Source organism: Asterias amurensis, chromosome 15, assembly GCF_032118995.1.
Source record: "Asterias amurensis chromosome 15, ASM3211899v1".
NCBI classification, from domain to species: domain Eukaryota; kingdom Metazoa; phylum Echinodermata; class Asteroidea; order Forcipulatida; family Asteriidae; genus Asterias; species Asterias amurensis.
Genome location: NC_092662.1, coordinates 9,170,189 through 9,181,911, shown reverse-complemented (window position 1 = coordinate 9,181,911; position 11,723 = coordinate 9,170,189). Strand labels below are relative to the sequence as shown.

The following is an 11,723-nucleotide window of genomic DNA, read 5'->3' as shown; positions in this document are numbered from 1 at the left end:
CCAGCTTTTGCTAGTTTCAGACCAGATATGAGAAATTAGGGATTGTTTATTATTGATTGACATTACTCAGAACTAAGGAAAGATTAATATGTATCCCAAGTGTCTACTGGATTATTATGAGAAACTAAGGAGTTTTAAGAACCACTTTCTTACTGACAAGTTCATTTTTTATTAAGGATCACATGTATTAAGGATTTCTTTTCTGTATGTTTATTTACAGTTCGAATTACATTAAAATACGAATGCAAGATCTCTAGTCCGTGTCACAACTAAATGCCTTACTCCTTGATGAGCCACAACATTCGAATTCTATTCTGCTAACCCGGGATCAGAAGGGAGTACTGCACCTGTATCAGAATGACCGACTCAACAGTAAAAGAGTTGAAGGTCAAAAGAAGGAATGCCAAGGCGGCACTCACAAGACAGGGAAAAGCCCTACGCTTGATGATCGAAGGCAACAGGGCAACCGATGAAGTTTCAAGTGAGCTTGAAAAGTTTGAACTGGTGTATGACAGTCTAGTTCAAAAGCATGAGGCTTATACCGAGCAGATATTGGATGACGATGAATTTACTACCGAAGAGGAGTGGTTAGAAGAATGCCAACAAATGTTCATAGCTTTACAGTGTGAGGCAAAAGATCATCTAACTCCAACACCTACAGAGAAAGAGTCAAACCCGAAGGAAGAAGCCAGTGCCAGTGCAGAGAAAACGAGTTCCAGTGATGACCAGTCCAGTTCAAGTGCCGAGCAAATATCCAGTGCAGAGCAAACCAGTACAACTTCCAGTGCCAAGCAGATAACAGAATCCGATAGCCATATCAGCAAAAATGAAGCAAGTGATCAGAAAGAAGAGCAGAAGAAAGTGAATACAGCAGTCCATGATGTCGACAAATTCTGTGGGTTTAAAATGGAAAAGCCAAAGATGCCCAAGTACACAGGGGATGTCAGAGAATACGCCATCTTTAAAGATGACTTCAAACATATGGTTGATAAGAGGTATGGTAAGAGGGATGCCATCACTCTGTTGCGTACATGCCTACAAGGAAAGCCGTTGGAGCTGATTAAGGGAATGGGGTCCGATTACGATGCAGCCTGGGAGTATCTCGATACAATATATGGTGATCCACGATTCATTACTGACACCGTCACCCAAGATATCATGAAGTTCAAGCCACTCCGAGACGGGGAAGATGCCAGATTCTGTGAGTTAGTTCATCTTGTGAGAAGGAGCTATAACACATTAAAGGAGGTGGGGCGCCGAAACGACATGGATAACAATCATATGCTAGCAGTCATTGAGCAGAAAATGAACGCTGACGACCGTAAGGTGTGGTCCAGACACTTGGAAAGGGATAAAGAAATAGCGACGCTACAAGGACTGCTAGACTGGATGTCATCGGAAATGAAATCGAGGATGAGAGCAACGGCACCAGTACGATGTGTGAGTCAAAGTCCCCGATCAAGCATCAATCACATTCAGATTCAGCAGAAAGACCCGACATCAATGCCTTTCCGTGACAAGTGCTGGGTTTGTCACACTTCCAGCCACTGGACAGACCAGTGTGACAAGTTCAAGGGAATGAGTCCAGCCAACCGATTTAAGATGGTCAAAGAGAACCATGTCTGCTTCAGCTGCCTCAAAAAGGCAGGAAAAGGCCACAACGTGTCTACCTGTTCGAGAAGACGACAATGCACAGAGATGATGAACGGACTCCAATGTAAACACTATCACCATCAATTACTGCATTTTACTCCCCAGCAAGCCACCGGTTCAGTCAGTGTTGCAGTAAGTACAACCCGAGCAGAGGTATTGCTACCAGTCCTACAAGTGCAGATCATGGGAACCCAGATTACTCAACCAGCAAATATCCTTCTTGACTCCGGGGCACAGATTACATTGATCAGAAAGTCCCTTGCCGAAAACTTGAAGCTCAAAGGAAAGGATGTAATTACTACCATCACCAAAGTGGGAGGAGAAGAAGAAGAGCTTCAAACAAAAGTCTATGAGGTCCGTCTTCGTCCGAAGTACAAAGGTCCAACTTACACTGTTACTGCCATTGGTATCCCCTGCATAAGCGACGATGTTGCTGAAGTTGACCTATCAGAAATGGCCAAACTGTTCAAACTACATCCAAGCAGTCTCCATCGAGGTAGCGGCCCAGTAGACCTACTCATTGGCATTGATCATGCAAGCATACATGCTGGTGAAACCCATGAAGCCCAGAATCTGATTGCCCGCCAATCACCACTTGGTTGGGTGATTTTTGGAACCGGCCCTGGGAACAAGACCAAGACAAGCCGAGTTCTCCATGTAAAGTTCTCAACACCAGTAGATATGACAGATTTCTGGAAAACTGAAGCTATGGGAGTAGCCGTGAAGTCCTGCACATGTGAACCAGAAAAGCTCAGCCCAGCAGAACTAAAGGAAGCCAAAATAATAGAAGAATCCTGTACCCGAAATGGAAACCGATGGACCGTCCCTTATCCTTGGAAAAGGGATCCAAACCAGTTACCAGATAACAAGATCCAGATAGAGAAGAGGCTCTATTCAACAGAACGCCGACTTGCAAAAAACACAAGTCATGCAGAAGCCTATGATGCCCAGATGAAGGAAATGGTGGAAAAGAAGTTTGCCCGGAAGCTGTCTGAAGCTGAACTGAAGTCATACAAAGGTCCCGTACACTACATCTCTCATCATGGAGTTTTGAGGCCAGAAAGTAAAAGCACACCTCTCCGAATTGTCTTCAATTCTTCAGCAACCTACCACGGGCGATGTCTGAACGACTACTGGTACAAGGGGCCTGATCTTCTTAACAATTTATTTGGAGTCATCATGAAGTTCCGTGAAAATAAAGTGGCAGTCATTGCAGACATCTCAAAGATGTACCACCAAATTCTGATTCCAAAACGTGATCAGCATGTTCATCGCTTCTTGTGGAGAGACCTGAATACTGACCGTACACCTGATACTTACGTCAAGACAGTTCTGACGTTCGGGGATAAGCCCGCTCCAGCCATGGCTCAGATCGCCCTGAAGAAAACAGCTGAGGCTGCCGAGAAACAATTTCCAAATGCAGCACAAGTCTTAAAGGAGAACACCTACATGGACGACATATGCGATTCCGTCCACACTGTGAATGAGGCCAAGAAGCTGACAAGTGAGATAGATGAGGTGTTAGCTGAAGGGGGATTCCGAGTAAAGGGCTGGCTATCTAATGAAGCTCTGGAAGAAAACAATACCACTGACAAGGAAGAGGAGAGAATGAAGTTCCTGGACACCACAACTGATGAGAAAGTACTGGGGACAGTATGGAACCGCAAAACTGACGAATTCCACTACAAGGTCAACTTGGACTTGGACAAGAATTTGTCCACCGATGATCGAGAACTGATGCAGAGAAAGTTAACAAAGCGTCAAATTCTGAGCCAGATTGCACAAATCTTTGACCCGATTGGATTCGCTGCAGCCTTTCTCATCCGTACCAAGATTGGAATGCAACATCTATGGCAACAGGGTCTGGACTGGGACCAAGAAATACCCAAGGCAGATCATGACAGTTGGATTCAACTATTCGAAGAGATGAAAGAGTTGAATGAGATCAGTTTTGAAAGATGTCTTACTCCGTCGAATGCTGTTGGCGTGCCCTTGCTGTGTATCTTCTGCGATGCTTCAGAGGAAGCTTTCGGAGCCTGTGCCTACATCCGATGGCAGATAAATGATGGCACCTATGATGTCAGATTCATTGCAGCAAAGTCTAGAGTAGCACCCCTGAAGAGGCTCACCATCCCACGATTGGAGTTGCAAGCAGCAGTTATGGGTACAAGGCTGTACCAGGCCATCATGGAAGAAATGCGCCTACCAGTAGAGGAAGCAGTGTTTATGACTGACAGTATGATTACCCTATCTTGGATTCGAAGCCAAGCCAGAGGATTCAAAACATTTGTATCCAACCGAGTAAGCGAGATTCAGAGCCAAACAGATCCCTCACAGTGGAGACATGTTCCAGGAGAGCTGAATGTAGCAGATGACGTCTCTCGTGGAATACCTGTGAAACAATTGACCCAGCGTTGGAAAAATGGTCCAGAATTCCTGCGCTTCCCAGAAGAAAGGTGGCCAAAAGATGCAGAGAGGGTAAACCAGATGGAGGTAGATAAGGAACGACACAAGACCCAAGCTGTATTCATCACCACCGAAACTCAGGAAGCCATTGATTGCAAGAAGTATTCTAGCTGGAGAAAGCTAATCAGGGTCACATCCTACGTTCGTCGATTTGTCCAGAACATACGAGCCAAGATGCAGTCTTGTGTAAACAAGGAGTCTAAACAGGGTCCGCTCTCACCCCAAGAGCTGACAGATGCTGCCAACTACTGGATTACCAAGGCACAGAAAAATCTACACAAGCGCAGGGCCAACGGAGAGTTCAAGTCATTGAGTCCATTCACAGATGATGCAGAAATCTTAAGGGTTGGAGGCCGACTGCAGGAGTCTACGATGTCTTACACTTCAAAGCACCCAGCACTGCTTCCCAATGATCATCACATTTCAATTCTGATTGTGCGTAGTATTCACCAACAGGGCCACACTGGTGTTGCTACCACTGTTGCAAAAACAAGGCAAAGATACTGGATCCTGAAGGCACACAACCTAGCCAAGACGATTAAATACCGCTGTGTGGTTTGCAGAGAGGCAGAGCATAAACTTGAGACACAGATCATGGCTGATTTACCGAAGCAACGCCTAGCACCATACACACCACCATTCTACTTCACGTCATGCGATTACTTTGGACCCTACCAAGTGAAGATTGGACGTAACAAAACAGCCAAACACTATGGAGTGATCTTCACTTGCCTGAACACCAGAGCAGTGCACCTAGAGCTAGCGGTGGACTGTTCCACTATGGAATACATTCAAGTGCTCCGCAGATTCTTTTCTATTCGAGGCTATCCAGCTCAGATGATTAGTGATAACGGAACCCAACTGGTCGGAGCACAACGGGAACTCCAAAAGATGATTCAAGGTTGGAACATCGAAGAGCTGAAACAGTTCGGTGCAGAGAAAGGCATGGAATGGAAGTTCATCACACCAAGAGCACCACATCAAAATGGGTGTGCAGAGGCATTAGTCAAGAGCTGCAAGACTGCGCTGAAAAGGGCTGTTGGGGCTCAGGTGCTGACTCCGTTTGAGCTTTACACAGTTTTATTAGAAGTTGCGAACCTCGTAAACCAACGCCCGATTGGAAGGATCCCAAATGACCCAGATGATGGCTCCTACCTGAGTCCGAATGATATACTACTTGGAAGAGCTTCGACTGATGTTCCTCAGGGGCCATTCCAGGAGACCAAAAATCCTAGACACCGTGTGGAGTTTGTTCAGAGGATTATCGACTCTTTCTGGAAGCGCTGGAGCCGAGATGTTCTACCCTGCCTGGTACCACGCAAGAAATGGAGAGCTGAAAAGCGTAACGTACGAGTTGGTGATGTGGTAACTGTGTCAGATACCAATCCTGTCCGGGGCAAGTGGTGTGTCGGCAGGGTTCTTGAGGTCTTCCCTGGATTGGATGGCAAGGTGAGGAACGTGAAGGTGAAGACTGAGAGCGGAGAATACCAGAGGCCTATCACAAAGATAGCAGTGATCTACCCGGCAGAAGGTTATGATGATGAGGACTAGTCGCTCATCGGGGCGAGGATGTTCCACTGAGCCAGTGACCTGTGAGATGGTGACTGTAGGTTGAAGAGCGCCCTCAAGTGACTGTAGTTGTTTATTGTTTACATGTGGTTTTTTCAGCCATGTTTGACCATGTTTTACTGTAACAGTTTTCAGCCGAAAAGTTTGTAATCAAAACAGCAGTTATCAGTGTTTTTCTTCAGAGATTATGGACACCTGGTGTTACTAGAGTCTTGCCAAAGAAGTGAGTACCTTTTCAGTTGTGACTTACGATGATATAAGCCCTTATTAGAGCAGACATAATTTACTGGTTTTCATGTTGAAATTAAAGGGACATGCAACTTGTTTACATGCAGATTGAGTACATTAACGGATAAGAAGTTTCCCAGCTTTTGCTAGTTTCAGACCAGATATGAGAAATTAGGGATTGTTTATTATTGATTGACATTACTCAGAACTAAGGAAAGATTAATATGTATCCCAAGTGTCTACTGGATTATTATGAGAAACTAAGGAGTTTTAAGAACCACTTTCTTACTGACAAGTTCATTTTTTATTAAGGATCACATGTATTAAGGATTTCTTTTCTGTATGTTTATTTACAGTTCGAATTACATTAAAATACGAATGCAAGATCTCTAGTCCGTGTCACAACTAAATGCCTTACTCCTTGATGAGCCAGGTTGAGTTTATCATTTTTATTTAGTTTGTACGATATAGGGTTCCAGAGATATGGGATGTATGGAGGTTTGTTCCTAGAGCAGCGTGAACATGAACGCGGTCAGAAATTGTGTCGTTTGTCGTTCAAATTTCGCGAGATGCAAGAAGCCCAAAGTGGCAATAAAACAAAACCAGACCAGCCAAGTCTCACGCATTAGGCGTGAGACTCACGCATTTGGGCTCTGTCTCACGCTCACACGCACATCAACCATTATTGGGGCGAGATCGGGGAAAAAAAATTAACGACATTTTTTGTACAAAATTTGTACAAACAGAGCGCAAATTTACAGATTGCGCACGCTTTTGCTCATCCAGTAGGTTCAGCTCAAATTCGGCAGAGCGCAAAACGCTTATTGCGCACAAGTTTGTTCCGACTCTTTTAGCAAATTCGTTGAAATGCGCTCCACTAGCGAAGACATAACAAGCAGAAGAAGTGAGCGATTGATTTTGGACATCATTTTTAGTCTATTTTTTTCAAGTTTGGAAGGAAATAATCTGACACAATCGAACCTTCACATTAACCATCAACATCTCCTGTGTACCTCAAGTGAGTTTTAATTATTCTGAGGAGGTTTTTGATGCATTTTGAAACACCTTTTGTCCACAATTAAATTTCACATTTTTTTATTTATTCATAAAAAAAGAAAAAAGAAAAAAAAAAAGATTGGGCGGCGATTTAAAAAGGCCTTCTTAAACTGGCAATTTTTTTTCCGGGGGAATGGGGGTTGAGCTTTGAAAAATCTCACACATAGCTGGCCTCTGGACTTGGCATCTCTGCCTGCAAAACACTTTTTTGACGTTCACGTTAAGTGCTTCCGTTATACATGCAGCCTACTGACCAGAAAGTTTACAAGACCAATTCAGATAAGAATAAACTAAAAAGAGGCCTACGCTCTTACCGCCCCGCCCCCCCCCCCAAAAAAAAACAACAACAACAAAACAGTAGATAAATTAGATGCGTGGCACACAGCATGTTCCAAAAACTCGCTTTACTTATAGTGCTGTAGCAACGCTATGTATCGTGGGACGTAAAAATGTCATTTTTGACGATGTTTTTTAACAAGGAAATGCAAGCATTATGAATGTGTGGAGAAAGTTTTTGTAGTGTGGTACAAAAGAAACTTTAGTTATTGCTGGCTAACGGTCAGTTTCACCTATCAACGCTGATTTGAAAAACGTGTAACGTTAGGGAGGCCCAACATATTAGACCCCTATAAGGATCACGGGGGAGCCTTATAGTTTCTAGATGTATAAGGTACGTCGTCTAACCCAAAACGAGGTGGGTACAGCCACTGCAAGTAGTGGTGGACGTGCGAAATAGCTTCATTTTGGGTTAGAATTATGACGCCATGCATAAATATTGAGAGAGGCGTATAACACCCTCACCCACATTTCGAAATATTTGTGTAAAGGATTTTTATATCCTAGCGGGGTGCCGCGCGAAGCGCGGCATCCTGCTAGTAATATGTGATGTGAGTTGATAATTGGCAGTTAACTATGGGGCGCCGTCTGTCAAGTAATTGTTTGGCATTTTTAAGGCATGTTTTTACCATGGTTTATAGCAATTAGATGTAAACCATAGAAAGTGTTGCCAAATCCTTTTTATGGTTTACACACCAGTAGTATTTTGTGTGTGTAAGTTTATGGTTAACGAACCATGAACATGCAACAAACATTTATAAATCATGGTTCATAAACCATGGAAATTTTACACATCTTTAAAACATGGTTTATAAACCAGAAAAAATGAAGCATCAAATTCATGGTTTACAAATCATGGTTTATAAACCATGAAAATTGCGTCATCTTAAAAACATGGTTTATAAACCATGAAAATTTAAGCATGAAAATCATGGTTTATAAACCATAAAAATAGAAGCACGAAAATCATGGTTTAAAAATTATGGTTTATAAACCATAAAAATTGAGGCAGTTAAAAACATGGTTTATAAACCATAAAAAATGAAACATGAAAATCGTGGTTTACAAATCATGGTTTACAAACCATAAAAATTGAAGCATGAAAAACATGGTTTACATATGGTTTATAAACCATGAAAGTTGAGGCATCTTGAAAACATGGTGTATAAACCATGAAAATTTATACGTGAAAATCATGGTTTATAAACCATGAAATCGGAGGCATCTAAAAAACATGGTTTGTAAACCATGAAAACTGATGCATCAAATTCATGGTTTATAAACCATGAAAATTGAGGCATCAAATATGGTTTACAAAATCATGGTTTATAAACCATAACAAAATGTGCACTCACAAATCATGGTTTACAAACCATAACAAATGTGCACAAATCATGGTTTACAAACCATAAAAAAACGCTAAACAATTAATTGACAAACGGCACGTAAAACGTGCCGTTTGTCAGTTAGTTCAACCTCCTTCCCATTTTAAGCGATAGTCGCCCATCGCGCGTCGAGTACATGTAGCCTACACTCGATCCCGGCGACAACGTCTCGCCCGGTACACGTGGGGGGTCTCTGGATATAGACTGTGCAAGTCTCGCGCGCACCGGAGCGAGAAAACACGACAACTGAAGAACTTAATTTTTTTATGAATCAAATCTTTGCTTTAATTTTTTTCTTAATGCCGAATCTGAACAACAAAAATACCCATTAGAGCTTGTTTAAATTAGTTTTAGCTTTTTAAACTAATACACAATTATCGGTTAAAGTCTATGTATAGACAAAAGTAAAACTCTGGGACAAGGATGTTTGTTTGATCTTAAATGTTTTGAAACCCCTTTTGTAAATCTACGCCCGAATGTGAAACTACTGAAAGCTGGTTTATACGCGGACGCACGATGGTCGCAAGGGCGTTAGATAAACGCGTGACGCATTTTAAAGAGGAAGCCGACGCCTAAGCGACCAATGAAAAGGCTTTCCACCCCGCACGGCCAAAACAAGCGTCTGCGTAAGTTTCTTGATCGGAGATGGGCACAAATTCTTAATTTTTTACAAGTAACCTGACCTGAGGTCAAGTTTAAATATCGGTTTTTCTTCGTTATTATGTTGACTTAATTTTTACTTTTATATATGTTGTTAATTAGTATTACATTTTTAACAACATATGTCATTTTTATGGTCATAAACTATATTAAACTAAAGTAATGGACGAAACAAAATCTCCCCAACGTAAAACTCCATAAGGTTAGGACCACAATGGTCCCGGAAGTTCAAATCTGCGCGAGACTTGCACAGTCTATTGCATTGCATTCAGAGGCTCCAAACTTGCAAAACCGGCGTGTAGTTTGACCTCTGACCTCTGTCATTTCCTGTATAGATACGCAGTGAAATTCCATTGCGGACTTGAGAGCAGTGACTATTTGGGCATCTATGTCACTGCACGTGCATTGTATCCAATGGAACCACTGGGTCTAGCGGCAGCGACGGATGAAGACTAGATTGCAGCAAGAACAACCCATGTTCAGTTTTTATGGTTTATAAACCATGATTTGTGCACATTTTTTATGGTTTATAAACCATGATTTGTGAGTGCACATTTTGTTATGGTTTATAAACCATGATTTGTAAACTATATTTGTAGTTCAATTTTCATGGTTTATAAACCATGAAATTGATGCTTCAGTTTTCATGGTTTACAAACCATTTTTTAGATGCCTCCGATTTCATGGTTTATAAACCATGATTTTCACGTTTCAATTTTCATGGTTTATAAACCATGTTTTCAAAATGCCTCAACTTTCATGGTTTATAAACCATGATTTGTAAACCATGTTTTTTCATGCTTCAGTTTTTATGGTTTATAAACCATGATTTGTAAACCATGATTTTCATGTTGCAATTTTCATGGTTTATAAACCATGTTTTTTAAATGCCTCAATTTTTATGGTTTGTAAACCATAATTTTTAAACCATGATTTTCGTGCTTCTATTTTTATGGTTTATAAACCATGATTTTCATGCTTAAATTTTTTATGGTTTATAAACCATGTTTTTAAGATGACCCAATTTTCATGGTTTATAAACCATGATTTGTAAACCATGAATTTGATGCTTCATTTTTTTCTGGTTTATAAACCATGTTTTAAAGATGCGTAAAATTTCCATGGTTTATGAACCATGATTTATAAATGTTTGTTGCATGTTCATGGTTTGTAAACCATAAAAAGGATTTGGCAACACTTTCTATGGTTTACATCTAATTGCTATAAACCATGGTAAAAACATGCCTTAAAAATGCCAAACAATTAATTGACAGACGGCGCCCCATAGTTAACCATGGGTGTGATTTTGGCTCAGGCCTAAACAGTGGATGTGATTTAGTAATGCCGCTAGCAGTGGATGTGATTTTGATTTGGTCAATTAACCATAGATGTGATTTCTATAGCTGGGATGTGATTTTGGCTAAGGCCTGGACAATGGATGTGATTTTAGTAATGCCGCTAGCAGTGGATGTGATTTTGATAATTGGCAATTAAACATGGATGTGATTTCTGGCTTGGATGTGATTTCAGTGGTGCAGATGTGATATTGGATAGGTTTTTTCGAAATCACATCCCTTTTCCATTTTAGTTGTAAAATCACATCTATCTAGGCCATTCACAGTGTGAGAGGGAGTTCGGTTCAGGGTTTTGTAGACTTGCAACCCGACGTCTGTAACGATACAACCGTGTTGGATTCCTCAAAGATGCCATGCCACTGGACCTTCTAATTTTCAATCCAAGATGGCGCGGGTTACGCTTTTAATAGTATAGATATCCTCGCTTACGTGTCATTATGCTCTTTTTGATAAACAAGTTCAGGATGTACACAGATCGTGGGAAGTGCTGAGGCTCATCAGTCAACCCGGATTGCACCTTTCACTTTCACTTCAGCTGGTACTTTCTGGTATCATCCCTTGTCTTATGACCTTGTTGACAAGAGTTACCGACTCCCGGTATTTCCAAACGTTCTACCAGATTTCCTTGTTGGCAAAGAGCCCGGTTTCTGTTATATTTTGTATGGTAGGTTTTTTTTTTCAAGGCAAACCCGGACCCATCGTCGTTTTCATTAAAAAGTAAACACGCATACACTAGACAACATGATCTGACGAAGGGTGACCCCCTTTCGAAGAATACAAAGGGGGACAAGTGCAATTTGGATGATACAATCAATTGTACGAATCTCGCTCGGACAAAAAGAAACTATCGTGCGTTTCATTTCTTTTGTCTCATAAAGGGATCATCTAATGTTCTTACGTGTTGGTTGTATCGTGGAGGTGTCTGCGTTTTCCCTCCTAAACAACCGGTGTTTTAAAAAAGCTCATTGAACTACAGTGCTATATCGGTGTATGGGCAATAACCAAAATTAAAATT

At 41.5% G+C, this 11,723-nt stretch overlaps 1 protein-coding gene across 1 annotated transcript; it reads left to right on the top strand.

Annotated features, from left to right (window-relative positions):
* The first annotated feature begins 402 nt into the window (after positions 1-402).
* LOC139948544 (uncharacterized) lies at positions 403-6,349 on the top strand. The gene is made up of 2 exons (XM_071946728.1): positions 403-5,911; positions 6,273-6,349. The coding sequence occupies exon 1, from the start codon at positions 445-447 to the stop codon at positions 5,668-5,670; it is 5,226 nt and encodes a 1,741-aa protein (XP_071802829.1). The 5' UTR covers positions 403-444; the 3' UTR covers positions 5,671-5,911; positions 6,273-6,349.
* The last annotated feature ends 5,374 nt before the right edge of the window (positions 6,350-11,723 follow it).